This window comes from Lipotes vexillifer, unplaced genomic scaffold (genome assembly GCF_000442215.2).
Source record: "Lipotes vexillifer unplaced genomic scaffold, Lipotes_vexillifer_v1.1 scaffold582, whole genome shotgun sequence".
Lineage (NCBI taxonomy): Eukaryota > Metazoa > Chordata > Mammalia > Artiodactyla > Lipotidae > Lipotes > Lipotes vexillifer.
The window spans coordinates 939,441-962,169 of NW_006799183.1; the positions used below are offsets into that span (position 1 = coordinate 939,441).

Below are 22,729 nucleotides of genomic sequence, written 5' to 3' on the forward strand. Positions count from 1 at the left end.
GGTATGCTGGAGAAATACGAGTTAGTATAGGAATATTTAGGCAAGTCCACTGAAGTTCACTAGGGACTGGGAAGGAAGTAGGACATAAAGGAAGAATGGGTTTTCATTAAGAAAATTCGGGGTTGGTGTTATGACTTAAGGTGAATGAACAGCAGGTATAAAGACCAAAAAGCAAGAAGGAATGTGGCATTTGGGGATAGTATTTTGGTATGGGAAGTTTATAGCTTATGAGTAAAACAAAACAAAACAGAAAAACAACAAAACCAAACAAACAAGCTAACAAAAACTCCAATTACTGTCAGGCTAAAGACAGACTAATTATTTGAGAGATAAACGTATTAAGGAGAATGCATTTGATATCTTGAGGGGATTGAAAGGCCATTAAAATGATTTCAAGATGAGCTTTGCATTTGGGGTAGAAGCAACAGATTGAGAGGGGGCAGCAAGGGGTGCAGAGAGACCACATAGAAAGCTGTTGCTTTATGTACTTAGAAATGATGGAGGCCTGAACTGGGAGACTTGTAGGGAGGAAGAGAGAATGGACCACATTTTAGACTTTTTAGAAGAAAAATTCAACATGGATTTTTAATTCCTTGAGGAACAGTGGTAAGGGGGAAGAATATATTTTTATTGCTTTAGCCACTGAGTATATGGCAATGTCATGATCTTAAACAGAAACACAGAAATAAGAGTAGACTTTGATGTGAGATAAACAGTGAGTTCAGTTTGAACAAATAGTATTGAGAATCCAAGTGACAATGTTCAGTGGGCCAAGCATGTGTTGTAGTCCTGGTGAGAAGTCTAGTCTGGATGTATAATTGGATTATTACAGCACTTAGATTATAATCACCAAAGGACGGTGGGTTAGACAAGAAAAAAGTCAGAGGCAGAACTTTGAGGAATTTCGACCTTCGTATGATGACTAAAGGAACTCAATAAAGGCAATTGAGAAGTGACCAGAAATAAATAGGTTTTGAGGAAATATGGCGACTGAAAAAACAAAAAAGGCAAACATTTAAGTGGAGGGAATAATAAGCAATTTCACATACTTGAGGAGACACTGGCGTACTTGTAAAATAAGAGGTAAAAACATTTCATTGGGTCTAGTAACAAGCAAGTTAATGTTGCCATTGGCAAAGGCAGCTTCGTTAGCATGGTAGCATGGGAATCAGGCTGTGAAGAAGTAGAGGACCATTGAGTATAAGAAACTGTAAAGTTTGGATGAGAAGGGAATACAGGTACAATGGCAATTGGAAGCAATCATGCTGTTTCGGGGGGGAAAGATTAGAAGTCCTTTAAATTATTAGTGCAAGGTGGTGATCACAACGTGAGAGATCAAAGGTAAACCATAGAGAAGGAATCTTTTTTTTTTTTGCGCTACGCGGGCCTCTCACTGTTGTGGACTCTCACTGTTGTGGCCTCTCCCATTGCGGAGCACAGGCTCCGGACGCGCAGGCTCAGCGGCCATGGCTCACAGGGCGCAGCCGCTCCGCGGCATGTGGGATATTCCCGGACCGGGGCACGAACCCGTGTCCCCTGCGTCAGCAGGCAGACTCTCAACCACTGCGCCACCAGGGAAGCCCTAGTACTTCTTTTAAATATTCAAAAGTATGTCTGATCTCACTTAAGATTTATTGGATCCCATTGCATAGATTTCCAAGTTTGTTAATCAAACAAGGCATGATTTAAGATATTTGATGCTTGCAGTGATGATTTATTTTAAATATTCTAGTAAAAATCAAGGGATTTTTGAATAATGTCAAAAATTCTGGAGAAAAATTAAGAATGTTATCTGATGCTTATTGTAAAATAATAAAATAATTCATCTTATCCAAAATGAAAAAAAATACTATTTTATGGAAAACTTTATAACTACTAAAATAATACCCTAATCATGTAATAACAGTTGATAATGTGCTGGTTCTTTTTTCTTTACCATTAACCTTTTCCTGTTTGCAAAGTACCCTTTACTTTCTTCCATGTTGTATGGTGGCAGAAAGAATAATAAACTGGAACTCAAGAAATCTGTTTATCTTTGTATCTACCAGTAAATAAAGACTGGATAAAGACAAGTTTCTTAACTTCTCTGGCCTTAGTTTATTCTTCTAGATTCTATTCATTTAGGGACTTTTTAGTTTTCTGGGCTTTCTTTTTAGAAACTCTCTGGGGGAATGAATTCTGGGTGGGAAAACTGATTACTTTTTATCCTTACTACATCTGTCCTTTTTATCATGGTCTGTCTGAGATGATGCATTCTAAAGGAAAGGAAACTTATCTTTTCAAGTTGCTTTAACTGTCACAGCAGTCTATACACATAAGTACTTAATACATGATTTTAAAATAGATTGTCTTTTCACAATTGTTATATATTTTTATTCATGATACTAATAGTTTATAATAGAGTGAATTTCTAAAATCATGTCATTATACAACACCTGTCACTAAACTTCACAAAACTGAGGTGGGTTTAGTCGTGAAGTATTTTAACAGAAGGAGAGAAAGAAATAGACGTATGTTTCCTATTCACATATAAGTATAAATACATCTTGCTGCTACGGACAATCCATACAAGTTAGTTTTGCTCTCTCCAAAGGGTCATTCTAGAGCTTGATACCCTGTTTAATAACAGTGAAACACTGAACATACATTGCAGAAAACTGCTTGGTGAGACCACAATGAATATTAAAACACCCCAGATGATTCCAGCATTACTTAAAAACATTACCTTTTCTAAACGATTATGTTAACATCATTTTATCATAGTTAAGGAAACGTTTTGTGATTATTCAAAAAGATAAAACCTCATAATATGATTGCTGATTGCCAAGTGCTTTTGTTATCAAATATCACTTTATGAATCAAAATATTAAAAATGTAGACCTTTTGCATTATACATAATTTTGACAGAACGGCAGAATCATTACAGTCTTCATTAAACTTCATTGCATTTACTATAAATAATTTCAATAAAATTGCTACCATATTACCTCCCAGTTGTTAACAGAATCATATAGATTTTCTTTTCTCCAAATTCAATAGTTTGTAGTACACGGTAGCTCCTTTAAAAACAATGTTTCACTATGTCTCTATTGAAGTTTGTATTGATGATTCAGATTTCTGAATTGCAAATTTTATTTATCCTTACAACATACTGATCTACCTTGCCTTCCTTAGCAATATCAAATCATATCCCAAACACAGCATCGTTTTCCCCTTGATAGGTGCAGGCAGCAGTATTCTAGGGAAGAGTCTTTTGTACTGATATTGCCAGGGATCATTATTCAGTCTTTGCTGTGTTACCATAAAAATAACTTATTACTCACACATTATTTTCATTATATTTATTAGTTTCTAGCTCCACTATTCCACCATTAACAATATTTTGAATAAAAATCCTACATAAACATACAATTTAATTCTTATTGATGCTTGATAGTTTGTATACCATTAAAAATATTTTCTGCTATTGCTATAGATTTCAACTGCTTTTATTTAGCCACATCCATGTATCTTCATATTATGGGAGTGGGGGATAGGAGTTGGTAGATTAGACTACCTGTTTAATAAAATAAGTTAGTAAAATAGTAATGATAACTGATATACTTCCATAGACTTTCAGACCTGGAAGAGATCTTCCGGTTGGACTAGTTTCTCTAAATACTCTGGTGTATCATGCAGTAGAGATTTTATTTATGCTGATGTAGGGGAGCAAAACTGCCACCCCAAAATGTCTCTTTGGTATTAATATTATATCAAGCTGAAAACAATCAAAGCCCAAAAGACTTGGAAAGTAACTTCAACTTTCCCGCAACTGCCTTAAAGAAAGAGGATAGAGGACCTCTTCCAGGAAGGGAGCTATCACCACAGGTTACGATAGTATGAACTAGGGGTGTGGACAAAAAGGAACTCAGCAAAGTCTGCTTCTTAAAATTACTCTCTGTGTCCCATTGTTTGTGCAGGGCTGAGAGAACATTCATTTACCAAACACTTGTTTTTCCATCTCCATGTGTGTTGCTTTCCTCCCCTTTGAAGCACAAAACCCCTACCTCAACATCCTCTTTTGTCTTTAGCTGAAAATGGTATTTAAGGTGAGGGTTTCAGCCATTTGGGTGAGTTACCCAGTTTTCCTGGGTCTCTCCCATGTTTACACGTCATTAAATTTTGATTTTCTCTTGCTAATCTGCCTTATGTGAACTTGATTCTTAGACCAGCCAAAAGAACCCAGAAGGGTAGAGGAAAATTTCTTCCTCCCTGACACTCTTCTCTTTGTCCATCTTCCATCTCTCATCCCCTAAAGTCCAAATCCACTCATCCTGAAGACCCATTCAATTGCTACTACTTTCATAAACGCTCCTTGATTCCCAGTGCTGGAGGTTATATTCTTAGTTCACTTTATATTTTATGTAGGCCTTCCTATGACATTTATCCCCTTGTATCTTACATGGTAGTATACAATATAATACAATATAATGTAAACAAAATTTCCTGATAAACCATAATATTCCTGTCATCCTAAGCACACAAAACAATGCCTACTACAGAGTGAAGTTTAGTGGCAAACACATAGACTTCTTAACTGGTTTGGCATAGGTCTGATAATAAACTCAGCCACTTGGTTCTTAGCCTCTCTGTGTTTCAGTTTCTTCATATAATCATTGAATGATAATGCTGCTTTCTTGTTACCTTTGAAAAGTTTTCTAGCCTTGTGACACACTTTAAAGGATTAACTGTTTACCGAGATATCCCACCTTGTATTCTGCTTGCAATTTAAAGTGGAAATGCAGTTTAATTAAATCTGAAGAGCATACTGACATCTTGCCTTAAAGCTTTGTAACATGCAACTATTTCACATTTATTACTTTGCTAGTATCAAACATTACATAAAATATGATTCAGTGTTTTAATATAAAATGATCATGTGATAGTTACTATCCTTATGTATATGAATTTTCAGAGATTTAAGTAATTTTTCCAATATCAGACAACTGATGGACGACAGAGGCATAACTCAAAAAGGATCTTCTGGGCTTCCCTAGTGGTGCAGTGGCTGAGAGTCCGCCTGCCGATGCAGCGGACACGGGTTCGTGCCCCAGTCCGGGAGGATCCCACATGCCACGGAGCGGCTGGGCCCGTGAGCCATGGCCGCTGAGCCTGCGCGTCCAGAGCCTGTGCTCCGCAACGAGAGAGGCCACAGCAGTGAGAGGCCGGCGTACCGCAAAAAAAAAAAGGATCTTTTTATACCAAGTACATATCCTATTTCCTGCCTTTTTGGAAAAAAGAAATATATACATATATATATATTTGGAAAGCCCTATATATGTGAGTGCATATAAAAATATTGAAGATTATCCATCTATCAGCTATCTATCAATCTAAAATCTCATTTAACTTTGATTACTTGGTGATTTTTCAAATACTAACCAGTAATTTAATGATTCTTTTCTCTTTCTTTTACACACAGCTCCAAAACTTTCCGTTCTGTTTTTTGCCTCTTAGTCTTTTTTCTTTGAATTATTTTTAATGAATAACCTGTCATACAACATTTTTAACCAAATCATCTTTACAACTTTGCTCTATAAAGTATACTCAATTTTAAGAAGTCTTTAAGCATTTTAAACATATATAATTGATTCCAAAATATCTTAACATAAATATAATTTTCATTTTTTATGCTAATTATTGTTGTTAACATATATGCAAACTTTATTAATCAACTTTGGTTTTTCTATAAAATAAAAAATATTGTCATTATGTAAATAATTGTTTTTGATATATGGTGACAGTGAAGTGCTGTTCCTACTCTAAAATAACCTTGGAAGCATCACTGTGGAATTAATATCTTAAACTAGAATCAATAGGAACTGATAGCAAATGTTATCAAACATTTCCAGCTCTGCATTTTAGAATTATAACTCCCTTAGCTTTTACATTCGTTTCAATACAGCCACACACTTAAATTATCTCAGTTATATCACTTCTCTTAAGAAACAGTCTGTACTTTGAGATCAAGCAAACGCACCATACTGGGTAAAGAAACAGAAAAAAGAACAAAGAGGAATTAGAGAATGAATCTTATACTCACGGAATGTTCTATAAAATTCTTCAAGAGCCAGGTGCTTGTCTGAGTTAAAATCATCATATTTCAGTAGATCATACAAAGTACAATCAGAAAGGTCCTTGCCAAGTTCTTCCTGTTTTACCACCTGACAAGAAAATCAAATTCATGCAATTATATCTGTCTTAACATTTCTACAGTATAATTAATTATATGTAAATCACTTAATAGGTAATTTAAGTCTGTAGTTGGGCAAAGAACTGAACCTATGAGAAACCTGGGTTTTCAGTTACTGGACATTTATTTTCAACTGTTTCAGAGATATACTTATAAATTTGACTTAGTTGCTTTGACGTTAAGATACGTACTTAGAATTTAGCCTAAATTTTCTAATACAGAAATCTCCCAGTAGGACCCAGAAAATCTGAACACTAAAAGGACATTTCTGTATTTCAGTCATTTCCTTTGCTCCACTTATATTGACTCAAGGAAACACCTGCACATGAAAATTTCCTCCAGTGTCTCAGTGACCCACGTCAAAGTAGAACAGCTCTTCTCCAACAAAAATAGTGAGGGGGCTTCCCTGGTGGCGCAGTGGTTGGGAGTCCGCCTGCTGATGCGGGGGACGCGGGTTCGTGCCCCGGTCCGGGAGGATCCCGCGTGCCGCGGAGCGGCTGGGCCCGTGAGCCATGGCCGCTGGGCCTGCGCGTCCGGAGCCTGTGCTCCGCAGCGGGAGGGGCCACAGCGGTGAGAGGCCCGCGTACCGCAAAAAAAAAAAAATAAAATAAATAAATAAATAAATAGTGAGGAAATTTGGTCCAAATTTCATCTTCCTATTATTTGTAAAAATATGAAGTTAGTATTTTTTTCTCTTCTGCCCAAACTCCTCCCCAGCTGGAAATGAAGGCATTTGGTATTCTGAATTAACTCCCTGGGTCACAAAGGAGCTATTCAACAAATGACTGTTTCCAGGAGCCAGATAGAATTAATGCACCGATTGATGATGGAAACCTACCCAAGCATGGGTGAGGAAAATCACCAGACTGCTTTTCTACTCTGTGCTCTGTTCCATGGACTGGGGCAGTTAGCTTTTTAATACTCTGTTTTCTACCAGACAGATATAGCCTGTCTGGTAAAAGAGGTCTCCAAGATTTTTCAAACATTCCTTTTCATTCTGGGTAGCTGCATAGCTATGTCCACAGTCTTTCGTATTTGTCCACAGAGGGAGTGGTTCATATTGCTTGGAGCTTTGCTTCCCCGTGTTTTTTTTTTTTTTAAGTTGGTGCAATCAGGAAACACAGACTCTGAAGTCAGCCAGCTCTGGGTTCAGACCATGCCAAGGACACTTAACAGTTCTATAATATCTGGCAAGTCATTCAACCTTTTCTCAATTAGAAATTAAAGATAGTAACCTCTATCTCTCTTGGTTGTTGTGCAGACCTATATATGCTTATACACACACATATCGTCAAGTGCAAGACATACAGTATACATTCAGACCTAGTCAAAGTTAAAAATAATGATTTTTATTTAATGTGCTTCTCATTATAATAATTCACTGCAGATTTCCACACCAGCTTGTGCACATTATAGTTGTATATTCATGATGCTTTATTATTTCTTTTGGTAGAGTGGGATGATTCAAGCTTTGTCACAGCAATGGCAGATTGGTGATAGGAATTACTAAAGAGCTATTTTTAACCTTTTATGGAACATCCATAAGTTAGAAGTTGTTATGCCTGCGCTTGGATGAGCTGCAGAGGCAGCGCTGAGGATGGGGCTTAGCCGATGGATCACTAGAAGCTCCAGCCCCTCCTGTAGCCACCTGAGTGGTGACATGCAATGACAGCACCTGCACTGCTAAATACGACTTTTACACATCATGTGTTCTCTCTTCTTGTTTACTGGATTCAAATTTCATTGGCTAAGCTGGCATTTGCTGCCTTAGAAGAGGGGGAAAGTGAATGATTTATCTGCTTTCCATATAAATGGATATTGTCAATAGTGAGGATTAAAGCCCTAGGCTTTAGCACAGTCCAGCTGGAGGGATTAACAAAACTATCTAATGGCTGAAGCTATCTCTCCTATAAGCCTAATGGGGAAACAAGTACTGCTTTTCTGTTTAGAAAGCAACAGAGCTCTCAGCCACTCTCCATCTGTTATTTGTTAGATAATGGGAAGTGACTTTTCCCAGGTAGCGGAGGGGCAGTGTGTTTGATCTCACCTCACTATACTCTTCCTAAAGACCTGCAGTGCCAGCACTGCGGTAATTTTTAGGATGCAGTCAGGATTTGGTCAGATATTTTAATACTATTTTTAGTGACTTTTAGTCACGTACCTGTTTGTGAAACGATGGAACAGAAAGCTGGGGGAGAAGCTTTCATCATTGTAGTGTATGTCTCATATTTATTTCTGTTCTAATATTTCACTCAAGTCAAATCATGTATAGACCAAGAGAACAGACTCCTACTTTTTTCCTTGAAACTGGCTTTGGCATAAGACTAGCTTGCTTTTGATTTGATCTTGGACTTGATTTGATCATGATTATAAAACTCAAGCTGGATATGCTGTTTTAATGAATGTGCTTTAGAAAAGTGCATGGTCCTGGCTAGTGAGCTTTTTATAAAAATCCTTGTTCACTGACACTTGGCCATGCCCATGCACAGGGGAGAGGTGATTCACTCCCTCATTCTTCCATATTTTAAATACACGTTTTCCTCATTTAGTCCATTTTTGGTCAATGAAATAGCCTACTTAAGACATGCTTCCTAGTAACTTTTTCTCTCCTTTGTTTCCTAATGGGAGCCTTGGCACACTCTGGGGTGTTCCAAATGCGGAAGATACTTTCCTATAGACCTTTTAACCAGCCTGGGAAAATTGCTTCCGATATTTGGAGTTCTGATAGCCTTAACGAGCTGAATGTGTGACTGGGGGGAAAAGTATAAAACAAAATAGAAGTAGTAATACATTAAGTACTCAGGTGCTGGGTTTCCAAACTTGTAGGACATTTATTTCATTTACCGTCTGGCTCTGGTTCCAAAGACTTCCCACTGTAGCTTCCTCAAAATGTATGTGTTACATCTGAACTACAGATTCCTGACAAGGCCAGACTCACTGAATATACTGTCATTGAAGGATCTTATGTTGAAACTTTAGTCTAGGAGGCCAGTCATAGTTTCATTTGCAAAGAATTTTTAAAATTCAGGTAAGTACATTGCTTTTTTAGGCATAATGCTATTGCACACTTAATAAAATATTGTGGGGGCTTCCCTGGTGGCGCAGTGTTTGAGAGTCCGCCTGCCGATGCAGGGGACGCGGGTTCGTGCCCCGGTCCGGGAAGATCCCACGTGCCGCGGAGCGGCTGGGCCCGTGAGCCATGGCCGCTGAGCCTGCGTGTCTGGAGCCTGTGCTCCGCAGCAGGAGAGGCCACAGCGGTGAGAGGCCCGCGTACAGCAAAAAAAAAAAAAAAAAACTGTGTAGTGTAAAAATAACTTTTATATGCACTAGGAAACAAAAAAAAAAATATGTGACTTGCTTTATTGTGATATTGTGGTAGTCTGGAACCAAACTGCAATACCTCTGAGACATGCTTGTACACTACACAAAATCTCAGATGATGATAACTTATCTAAAGATAAATAAAACTGGAAAGAGAAATAGAAAGTGCCAGAGGTAGATGTAGAGGATTGTCTCCCTGCTAAGGGATGTATGGTTATTAGATTTCTGGGGATAAGGCATGACTTGGACATCCAAGGTTATTATGTTAACTCTCATAAAAGCGATAAGATACGTGTAGTTGATTTTGATGGTCTCAAGTCAGGTCATGGTGATGAGACCATCTGTGTAGGGGGTAGGAAGACAGAGGAGTCTAATATTCCAGTTTTGTGTCTTGTTCTTTCCTCTCCTTGGTGGAGTAGGAGAAAAGATGAACTCATGAAATATACCACTCATACTGCCAACTACTAATTGGCACTTGCCAGCTCCCTCTACAAGGATTAAATCATGTGCTGCCGCAGCTGCTGACCTTCGACACGCCCTGAAAGGAGTTCAGGTGGAGATCAGGAATGAGGCCCTCTCTGCTCTGTGAAATACTGGCAGAACAGGTCTTCAAATAGTTAGATATTTTCAGGAGACAATTTTATGAGCTCAATTCTTGCATCTCCTCATATCTAGAAAAGCACTAAAATCCTTCGTGGTGACGTCTGCTCCTTGTGACGAGTAACCTTCATGAGACCAGCAGAAACCGTCTGCAAAAAATATGTGCTTGATTGCATGTACTCCCTCTTCACCAAAATCACATGTATGCTGACCTGCCCCCCAAAATCTTTGGAGCGGTTTCTCAGAGCTCTCTGAAATGCTGTCTCCCAGGCTATAGTCCTCATTTTGCCCCAAATAAAACTTAGCTCACAGCTCTCACGTTGTGCTTTTTTTTTTCAGTTGATAATATGTTCAAGTAATCTGAGTTCTTCCTCATCCTTTGAAACTATCTTTCTCAAACTAATCATGCCCGTGTCAGAATCACAATGGTCTTAGTAGAGTTAGAGCTCAGTGATCCTCTATTTAAAGAAAGTCCATCACGTTTGTGAAGTTAAGCAGAGGTAGATATATTCCGTCCTTTACTTGACAAATGTGTAGATTACATTCCAAGGCTCAGAAAATAAATATACTCCTGTGGTAACGATACACATCTCCAGGCACTGGCTTTTAAGTTTCTCCCACATCAATATAGGTTGGCTCTGCTATTACTTGGTCCTCCAGACTACTTCTTATCCACTTTCTTCCTTTCTCCCTCTCTCCCTTCCTCCATCCCTCTTTCTTTCCTTTCTTTACAACCACCACATGCCAAGAATAGTTCTAGGGACTGGAGATTAATTAGTAAGTAAGAATGACTCCCTTATGGAGTTAATAGTCTAGAAACGGTGAGTGGGAACATGTAATCAATTGAAAAAACAAGATAATTATGGATGGTCAACAGCGCTTAAAAATAATGTGAAAGGACAGAGGGTAAATAATTAATATTACAAATTATAATGGTTTAATCATATATAACTGATGCTACCCTGCAATAGGTGTATTAAAAGAAAAGAATTGCATAAAATAATCACATCTTCTAAGTTCTCTTTTAGGTTTCGTAACACGCTTAACACGTTAGAAGACATTTAAAAAATCATTAGGGCCAACATTAATTTTGAAAGACTAGCTGAAGAGATAGAATTATTAAACCATTGGTGGGATGAAAACTATTTTAGTTTTAAGGCATTCTATATGGCTCACAGGGATTCTCTGAACATGAATGCCAACATTTTTAATATACTTTGACATTCTAAAGGAAAGATGCTACAAACAATGTATTTAAAATTTTTTAAAAACTTAATTTTAAATTTCAAGTTGTCTTATATACTATGAAGAGAGTTAAAGCAAAAAAAAAAAAAAGAGTATTTGAAACTACTTACTAAGGTTTCCAGCTACAATTGAAATTACTGTTTATTAATTTGAGCCCTGAGCTACACCTAACCCAACAATACAGACCTTACCTTTCTGTTTTAAGTGCTAATTGTTACTGTTATTATTCTGAAATCCTTAGCCGTTGAAAGGAAATTCCCAGTTCTACTAGGATCTACCTACTGGCATTGCCAATGCCATTTTAACACCTGGTTTCTGCTGCCTTATTTTGTATACCTGACAGGTTTATGGGGTTTGTGAATGTTGAATAGGATTAATTACCATGGCACTCCCAGACAGTCCTCACTTATCTCCTTCTCTACCCAAACAAATGCTTATTTATTTGCATTTAGTTTGTTTCCACTAAAATAGCATTTTATCTATGGGGTGAAACAATTCTTACCAATCTCATTATACATAAATATGTTGACTAGCTACAAGAACCCTTTTAAAAATCTTAAAAACTGTAATAGGTTTAACAACTCAAAATAAAGACTAACTGTCCATTCCCTATCTAACAGTTCTAATAAATTTTAAAGAAAATGGATGTGTACAAAGTCTGCAAAGACATCAGCGCCATGCCTATCCTGTCAGCTTAAAAATATCTAGCGTTATTTATTCTTGCTTTTTTATTTAATTTTGTAAATGAATTCACATATGGTAGTCATTGAGCAAATGGCTCTTTCAGTCAAATATATATAACATAATAATCTAAACCCTGAGAACAAGCAGTTCTTTTTATTATTTTAATAAACAGTTGTCATGTGTGCACATTAAGGAAATATTTCATTCTAATAGGTATTCCTAATGTGAATCAGCTTATTAAGATGACAGAATCTAAATGAAGAAAAAAAGCTAAATCAATATACTCAATACAGCTGCTAATTTAAACTCAGACTCACAAGGGAATGACTTTGCATACTTAAACTCCATGGGTGGTTATTTTATGAAATGGGGAGAAGGCTGAGGAACACATTTGCCAAGCCATTAGCACCATTTCACTTCAAGAACTCTATGTTGGCTGCTCTTAAATTAAACAAGGAGAATTTTAGGCTGAGGTTGGCTCTAATGCCTTGGCACATACAATACAACCAACCCCTAAACCTGTAAATGCCTCAAGGTTATGAAATCAAAACCTAAGGACAACCAGTCACAAACAACTAGGCTTTAATCTGTAGCCAATTAGTACTTTCCTTACTTTGCTTTCACCTTCTCTCTATAAAAGTTTTCCCTAGCTCCCCTCCGCAGAATGCTTCTAACAACTTTTGGTATGGTGCTGCCAGATTTGAACGGATTTTAGCTCAGATAAACTCTACATTTTAATATGCTTCAGTTTATCTTTTAACATTGCTAATAAACTCAAGGGTGCCATTCTGCTGAGTGAAGTCTGTGTAAGTATACCCTCATTTTACTCTGAGGGAGCAAATAGATGGAACCATGATGCAAGAAGCAGTTGTCCTTTCTCTAAGGGACAATTTATACAAATTCCCTTGTGCTTCTAACCCTGGTTTACATCTGTGACCCTATAAAATCCAAGTCTTCCCATACTGCTCTGCACACTTCCCAATCTGACCTAATCTCATTTCCTTTCCAACTCAAACCCATCATAGTATCCTCTGTAAATCCTGCTCTCTGATCAGAAAATTCTCTTTTGGCTTCTATTTTTATGAAAACATGTTCTTCACCATACTGACTTTAAGAAAATCTGGCTACCCCTTAAGAAAACCAGTTGTCCAATAATTTTAACAATTGGAGACTAATTTTTTTCTCACGTCTATTCTACTTCAATGGAAGGAAGATGGTCAAAAATTAAATGCTTCCCTATTGGCACTTCTGGATTTCTTCCTCCTCCCAAATGAGTTTTCTTTCATCAGATAGATAGATAGATAGATAGATAGATAGACAGACGGATGGATGATAAATAGAAGCTACTCCTTTGAATGTCAGGTCATTCAGTTACATAATTCTTTCCTATTCTCTCCCCATAATTCACCAATGATTTACCCCTCAATTCACAATATTTCTGTCTACCTTAACTCTTTATCAATATCCCCAGAAACTTCAAAATGCATATGAATAAACCACCAGGAAGAGTTCTATGCTTCTTTTCATAGCAAATGATCATTAATCTTCTCTCTTCCAATGACCTTTTCCTACGTGCCAGCCTGCCAAAAGGAATGTGATCATACCTTAGGTCACTTCATCCTGAAATCCTTATTTCAAGCATTACAGGTCTGTTTTGGAATAACATATGTTCTTAAAACCATAAATGTGTTACTGTGTAGCTGAGTGCCTGACCATACTAGTCACATACTTAGGGGAGAAACCCTGTTTGTTATTATGTTTCAAGTAAAGACTATACTTTACATTTGTTAAGGCTTTTTCAGTGAGCTATTATCCTATGAGACATACATTTGAATATTAAGCAAATTTGGAGCATATTGCTACAAGGACAATTTTCACTGAAACAAGCATTAGTAAAGCTCAGATTTCACCATAGACCCAAAGAGAGCCCTGAACTCTTGCTGTTGGAGAAGGCAATTTAAGAGAAGCAGGAGAGAGATACAGATAATAGAGATGAACCTCAGACACTTATTTAGATTTGGGGAATGGAACTAAGAGAGAACACCAAACAAACAAGGTTTCACACTGTCACCCTGGTCTTTGGGAAGAGCCAGAACATTTGATTTTGCCTTTAGTGCATAGAACTGGTTACTGGCTGAGACCACTCAGTTCTACCACCTCGTTCTGAATAGGACCCAGGCAGTATAGCACAGATTTAAGAAAAGATACAGGGCTGCCTAGACCAAAGTAAATTGAATGTCCATTTACCCGTTGTCAATAAAGAGAGAATAGACATCTTAAAACAAAAATGCTCAACAAATACTTTAAATGTGATTGAAATATTACCTCTGTCAAATAGTAATTAAGACACGTATATGGGAGAGGAGAGAGTGATGAACTGTTCTGTTCCTGTAAAAATGCTCCCACACTCTCCCCTGTCATCCAACCCCATGTCCCTCAGGAAGGCAAAAATCCTCACCAAGGGTGAAAATGGACATCATACACACTTGAGGAAAGAGAGAGAGGTGGGATTTTGCTTGGCTCTGAGGGTATAAAAAATAAGACACAAGATAAGAATTTCTACTAGTCTCAGGGATTGAAGACTTATTTGCCAAAGGAAAGCCTGTGCCAGATATTGCTTTATTTTATTTTTTTATCATCCTTATTGGAGTACAATTGCTTTACAATGGTGTGTTAGTTTCTGCTGTATAATAAAGTGAATCAGCTATACGTATACATATATCCCCATATCTCCTCCCTCTTGCAGATATCGGTTTTTGATGTTGGTGTTATTATATTCTATAACTTGCCATTAGTTTTTAAGAAAGGCACATAGATGTTGGCAACTATTGAAAGTGATGTATTTGGTTATACACATTTAGGGGGAGAATATAAATAAAACAGAACTATATTGTTTTGAGTGATAAGGAATTTGGAGCCCCAGGGAAAATTAAGGAGTTGAAACTGAGAGATAGACTTGGGTCCTGCGGCTGTGGTACAGAAAATGCAAGGCATGATCTGGACAGAGTGTAAGGAAAGGAAAAGTGTACAAAGTGCTTCATCTAAACTGGATTTCAATGTGTGATTTGTGTAATATGTGATATAATCCCATCCTCTACCACCCTATACATCTTCAGTCATTCAACCAAGTACATATTGCTTTTTGCAAATGGATTGTGTGTGTGTGTGTGTGTGTGTGTGCGTGTGTGTGTAACTCAAAGAGAAATGCAAAGAGAATGACAGACATATGGATTATAAAAACATAATAGTATTATTACAATTACTACTACTATTATCATTACTCAGTTACTGTACTATACTAACTGAGGACCTATACATTTTAAAAATATTTAAATTGTAAAATATAGTCAATTAAAGCATATTGTTTCTTTCATAACACATCTATGTGTGTCTTAATCAAGATATTGCTTTCAATTATTTCTTATAACTTGGTTTTATGGGCAAGAAAAAACTGCACAAAACTAGGTATTTTACAGTTTGGTGGGTAAGGATATTTTAGTATAATATATATCAGCATCTTAAAAACAAAATATATATGATATTTATTTTAAGCTTAGTTCAATTTAACATCAAATCTGTAAAGACAGGGGCACTATATACTCTGGAGGAAAATGCCCAACATCACAGTGGTTGCAGAATGATGCCATGTACTTGTCTTTAGCCTAGAACTCAGGATTTAACAACATTCATACTAGCTACGTGAGATAAGCAGATGAGTACTTCAAATGATATGAGCAAAATAAATAATGAATAAATAAATAAAACATACTACCATTTATTTTTCCTAATTTCTTGGAATAACCAAACTATTTTTCTTCTTTTGTAAGAAACATTTTTTCATTGTGAAAATTGGTATTAAAATGTTTGCATATTTAATAATGTGTACATAGATTTCTGGGTTATAATGGCCGATTTGTTCTCACCTATCAGCCGATTGTAAACATTAAAAAATGCAAAGGATGAACTGGATGGAAATATTGATCAGTTGCTCATCCACTAACTCAAGCATGTGTGCCCTCTTTATATTTCCATTATCCTCCACGGTATGCACAGGAAACTTAGATTGGAAATTTTAATTAGAGCTAACAATTACATCATGTTTTCTATGTGCTAGCTATATTTCTAAGAAGTCTACATTTTCAAAATAATATCAATATCACATCCAGCTTACATACTAGGTGTTATTACCATTGCCGATATGTAGAAAGGGAAGTTGGGACACAGAGAGTTTGGGTCATTTGCTAAAGGTTGCACAGGAATTAAGTAGTAGATATGAGTCCAGGTTCTATAATCAAAGTTCTTAAACTGTGATACTATAGATCTTACCCCCTTTAACTATTGCTTTTTATTATCTCTTTCTTCTCTCAACTACCTCTAGTTTCTAATTTACTTGAAAGTCTGCAAGAGAAGCTTTAGAATATATATTCATTATGTGGAGTATGAACAGAACACGGGCAGCCAGCTTTTATGCTGAATTTATAAAACCTCAAAGCCAAATTATGTTCGTTAATTTTTACTTGTCATTGGCAGTATCTTGGAATTACAGATTACATTTCTGCTAATAATAGCTTGTAAATTATTAGCAGACACCATTAAGATCCTTTCCCCTTTTACTCTTTTAATTTAAATTATTTTGAAACTTGATATTAAATGATGATATTATATGTTTCCCAGCTGATTTTTAAAGTCATACATATTATTGACTTTAATATTATAATACTTGGAATACATGTTCTTTAAAAGCACCTGTAACCTAAAAAGACACAAGTCAAAAACAATATTTATGCTCGTAAGAGCTAGAAATGTATTTTTTTCTTTTCCACGGTGTCAGTTACAACCTTCTGGTTTTTTCATAGCTGATTGCTGACAGATGAGATGCTAACATTTCCACTCTATAAAGCTGAAGAAAGGACTGGGGCATGTCTTCAGGGGTTAGTAAATATTACCTCCCCAGATCCTTCCTTGCCTGTACCTTGTGGATGGTCAACATATAAACAGGATTCTGAAGATCCTTTCTGCTCTCACATGATAACTTTCAGATGAACTGGAAGGGCACTTTTCAGATATAAAAGCAAATCCAAATCAAAGGTAACAGGAAAAATAAAACTAAATGCTGTAGCAGATGACTTTATTATGGGTTGCGCTCTGTCCTCCCCAAAGATATGTTCAAGTCTTAACCCTGAGGACTTCAGAATGTAAGCTTTTTTGGAAATAGGGTCATTGAAGATGTAATTAGATACTGTAAGATGTGGTCCTGCTACAGTAGGGTGGACCCTCAGTCCAATATGACTGGTATCTTTGAAGAAGGGACAAAATGATGTGAAAACAAATACACAGAGAGAAGCTATTTGACTGCAGAGTAAGGGACTGGAGTGATGCACCTACAAGCCAAGGAAAGCCTGGTGCTACCGGAAGCTGAAAGAGGAAAGAAAAGACTCTCCCCCGCAAGAGGCTTCAGATAGAGCATAGCCCTGCCAACACCTCCATCTCAGACGCTGAGCCTCCAGAACTGACAGAGAGGTTGTCTGAGCCACCCAGTTTGTGGTACTTTGTTATGGCCACCCTAGGAAACTAATATAAACTTGGATGTAGCAGAAACTTGAAACAATTATAGGTGAGTGATGTCAATGCCATTTTCCAGTGATGAGCAATTTTCTCTTTGGACTCAGAAGTGGGTCCTAGATTTGGTCAGATCATGTGTCATACCCAACCAGTAGTTAAAGTAGTGTAGACATGTTAACAAAAGCTAAAAACTATTATAAAATAAAAAAGTAAGAAAAAAAACCAAAAACACAATATATTTGAATATGTCAGACATGCATAGATCCAAGTGACATGCCTTAATTATAAATTCATTTTAACTGAATTACATCATTTCTTTACTAGAAATGTAAAATTCTAAAGAGTTTCATTCTTGAAAAATAAATTATGACATGTATGACAACATGAATATCTCAATTAAAAGTTTTCTAACTTTACCTTAAAATTCCAGAGTTTCATTCCTTGAATCCCAGGGCCTGGGACTTAGTAACTACTCATTAAATGTAAGCTGAATTAAAGAAGATAATGAAAATGGTGTGCTTTTTAATTACCTAGAATGACAAGTCAATTTGCTCACAAGGTCACTTTGATATGAAGTCTCTAAGTTACACTATCCTAAAACTTAAAATACTTGCATAATAAGACCGATATTCCACATTGTTGGATTTTTTAAGTAAGCCATAAAATTAAATATGAAATGTGAATGGCATAATGTTGTGGAAATAGACAATTGAATTTTTTTTTTGAAAACTGTATTTCCTGTTAAGCACAGCAGCAAAATCCACCTTAAGATCCACTATAGGAATTACAATGGACTCGGCAACACTCCTCAGGGCTATCACCAATTTCCTAGTCGCCCTGGAGTGGCTTCTTCTCTTCTTTGCTCCCTAAAAACCTATATATATTTGTGGAGAAATTTTATGTCCATCATTTTACATTTCCATCACTATTCACAACTAATTTAGGTTCTTAAATCTGGGTATTTCAATTTCCTTCAGCAGTCTGTCTCAGTAACACACACATTAAAATACTTCTAATTTTCCAAAATGGCTCACATAAAGACCTTTTGTTTATTAAAATATTGTCTTCTCTTTAATAACAATTTGTCTATATGTATCATTTTGGTGGCAATTTTCAAAGAAATGAAATTTAATAATTTTGACATAATATTAAAATCAGATTTAATATACCTGATATTTGATAATTAAAAAAGTACTGGAGTAGGTCAATAATTGAATACCTTCTTAAATCACGTATTTACAATATGTTATAGATGTACTCAACTGATGTTCAGTAATGCCCTTGAATACCAGATAAACAAGCTTCCATTGACTGACAGAAAATTAAACATTACAAAAGCTCCAGAATATATCTGGAGATATTTTATAAATTCTATAAGAGAGAACTGGCAATTCCTTTAGGTATTTAAGGTACAGAAACCAGTCAAAAGTATGTATCTCTTTTAAATTGTACAACGTCATATAAATGATGCTTAAAATTAATACTGCTGATAGAGTAGTCAAATTTTTCTCTTAAACATATTTTATGTCTATAGTCAAATTATATGAATAAAAATATTTTTTATTTATATAGCATAAATTCACACAAATGTAAATATATTGCATATGCTATACTTAAATTAGCTTGTTAATTTAGTCATTAATCCTACCTGAGTTAGTTCATTGATATCAACAAGTCCATTACTGTCGGCATCAAAATATTTAAACATTTGATCCACCAGCAACTTCTTCTGAAATACGTCATCACCGTTAGGGTTTTCATTGTCTTGTGTAACATATTTTTGATTTTGTAAATCTAAAAGCATGCTTTTCATCTTGCTGTATTCAGTGGCCTCGCAGTTATCTCCTGTAACAAAAGAACTAAGTTATTTTCAAAACAATATTATTAGAAAGGAATCATTTATTTTATTAATGTTTTAAGCTGATATCAAGTAGATAACATACTTTGTACATAATATTTATGTTTCTACTTGCATACTTTACTACTTGTACAAGGAAAAAAGAATGGGCTATTTACATGAGAGGATAGAAAATTTTCATTAGTATCAAATCCAATAACAACACAAATACTGTGTGCTTTCTCGATGACAAAGTCATTGATTCTATGAATGTACATAGGAAAACATGATAGCTTCAATTGGCTCCAATGTTTAAATACACTACCTTAGTTTAACTCCTCACTATACATGTCTATAGTGATAATTTCACAGGTTTTGAACATGAGGTTCAGGGAGATGAAATGGCTTACCCAAACAAAGGGTTAGATTGTGCTGGATTTTGTGCTTAAACTGATATATATGTCTGGCTCCAAAAGAGTATAGTAAGTTTTTAATTGGAAATATATATATTTTTTACATTTGGATTTGTTTTGAAGAAGTTTGTGTGTATTTACATTTTTTCTTGATTCTATTTTTTTTGTTTTGTTTTGGTTTTTTTTGCGGTACGTGGGCCTCTCACTGTTGTGGCCTCTCCCGTTGCAAAGCACAGGCTTCGGACGCACAGGCTCAGCGGCCATGGCTCACGGGCCCAGCCGCTCCGCGGCATGTGGGATCTTCCCGGACCGGGGCACAAACCCGTGTCCCCTGCATCGGCAGGCAGACTCTCAACCACTGCACCACCAGGGAAGCCCTCTTGATTCTACTTTTAATGATGCTAAGCTCATATTTGTTTTCTTCTAAAAGTTAATTTATTTACTTATTTTTCTGATATTCATCTGTTTCTCCGTTTAGAGTCTTGGTGTATAATATGAAATATGTTTCCATTTTGTATCTTGAAGTCTTAACCTGTCAATTTCATTTCCACAGCTAAAGTATGAGCTTACTGAAGTAACAACACATTACAGATTTTCAGTATCTCCCATAAAATAACCAGCAGAATACTGGGAACTTCACAGTTAATGGAAATAGTTGCTTGGCTTAATATCTTCAAAATAACTGCAATTGCTCTAATATCTTGACATCATTATTTTAGAAAGGATTTTTCTTACAACAGTCTCCATGCTGATGCCTTTATAACACATTGAAATGAAATGTGCTTACTATTGATAGTAAATGTGATATAAAATGTATACAGAAAATACAATGTGTAATGTAATTTATAAATGAAAAAGTAGGCATTATATTAGCTGAGAATTTTCGCAATATATTTTTTAGGAAAAAACCTAACTTTATAGTTGTGGTTCATTTTGACAATTAAGCTGTGACAGAATCTACAGTATTTCTAAAGATTTTAAAATATATGTCTGAGAAGCATGGGGTTGGGGTCTCATTCCTTTTCCCGACAAGATGGAAAACAGTCTCTTCCAGAGAGATGAGAGACTATCTTGTTTTTCAAAGACAGTGAAATGGCTTCTGTTTTCCAGCAATTTTAGTGTTTAGCAATCCTGTCAAGAACTTCTTTTTTTACAAGATGTAAACTTTGTACCACAAATTAAGTGAATTTTGCACTATTCTGTTCTCAGTAAAGAATAATAATATGTTTTCATAATAGAACAGAAATCACTGACAAAAGAGAAAAGTAATCAAGTCCAGAGGGATAGGCAACAATTTTGGTGTCTGTGAAAGATGCATAAGAGGAGCCTTCAAATACGTGTGCGTGTGTGTGTGCAGCAGGAAGAGGGAGAAAACCATTCCAACAGCCCTCCCTGGGATTTCTTGACCTTGGACCTGCCTGTCCTTTCATTTGACTGATGGGAAGGAGGATGGAGTTTGGGGGAAGTGACCTGTGTCTATCCATGATGAGCAGGTGAGAACATGGGAAATAGAATTCAAGTGCTGAACACCTTTTAACTAATATTTGAAATTTGGTGTGAGGAGATACAATTTTAGGTTGTTACACTCTAATTTTGATCAAATAAAGTAACACAATCATCATCATGCTCTCTCTATAGATACTTTTTCCCAAATTGTAAATTCCCTGGCAAGTCCAGGTATTGAGGTAGTTGCTGGCAATCCAAAGAAAACAAAAATAAAAGCATTGCAGTTAAGGCATTCACATTCTATGGAAATGTGCAATAAACAGTCCTAAAATTATGTAAAACTTTGTAGAATTTAAAGATTTTAAATAATCGCTGTTACAGATTTTTTTTAGTAATAAATAGATACATCTATTATTAACATATAGATTACCAGTAATGCAGGCTTTCTATGTGCCAGGAACTTTTTATGTATTATATCACTTAACTCTCACGACAATCCAACAAGAAAGACCTTATAATTACCACTATTTTACAGATGAAGAACTAAGACACAGAGATTAAATAACTTGTTCAAAATTACAGAGCTAGAAAGGAGCACAGTGATTTTTACAGCCAGGCAATATCTCTTTTAGCCTTTATTCTCTACTTTTCTCATCTTCAGAACTGAGTTTAAAATCAACTTATACATGGATTCAGTAAATTTGTCCAAGGATTATTTGGAAAGTGAAAAACAAATATAATAATAAACTCCAGGCAATATCATTGCTTAAATTGCAGGTAGAGAAAAAAGAACTTGCAAAGGGAGAGAGAGAAAAAGAAAAGGAGTATCTGAGAAATAGCAAGAAAACTATAAGTACTGAAGAGGAAGCTAACGGGAAAAGAACTTTTCAAGAAAGAGGGTGTGATGAAATGTTAAATGTGTCAGAGTACAAATAAGATAAGAAATGAAACATGCTCATTAGATTCCTTAGGCTGGAGGTAATTGATGACAATAAAGGGAAATTTTAGTGAATAAATGGAAAAGTCCTATTACAATGGGATAAAATGAGTAAAAACAAAATGACGATTTGGAAATATTAAATGTTTACTACCCTTTTAATAAGGATCAATATAAAAAAATAGAATTAATGAAAAAGAATAGATATTTAGAAATAAACATCAATGTATATTAAGAAATCATGGCCTCATCCAGGAATAATTTCAAGAAGGAAGTTAAGAAATTTTAGTTTGTTGATTTGTTTGTTTGCTTTGGTAGGATTCTTTTCTCAATACTTAATCAACCGATGGTGTTAGGAAAAGAAACCTGACACCTGCTGGCATTAGGCAGCGAAAGGAAACTTCTGGACTCACTTGGTGCTCTTGGAGACCAGAAAGAGATCACCTCTGCTG

The 22,729-nt window shown here is 35.9% G+C and overlaps 1 protein-coding gene across 3 annotated transcripts in view; it reads right to left on the reverse strand.

Moving 5' to 3' along the window:
* Positions 1-22,729, reverse strand: part of FSTL5 (follistatin like 5) — a 651,623-nt gene that overhangs the window by 303,144 nt on the left and 325,750 nt on the right. For all 3 annotated transcript variants that reach the window (XM_007471501.1, XM_007471503.1, XM_007471502.1), the window contains exons 4-5: positions 19,293-19,489; positions 6,083-6,203 (exon numbers count right to left, since the gene is read on the reverse strand). In XM_007471501.1, the coding sequence (XP_007471563.1) occupies positions 6,083-6,203; positions 19,293-19,489 (318 nt within the window). The remainder of the gene's footprint in view (positions 1-6,082; positions 6,204-19,292; positions 19,490-22,729) is intronic.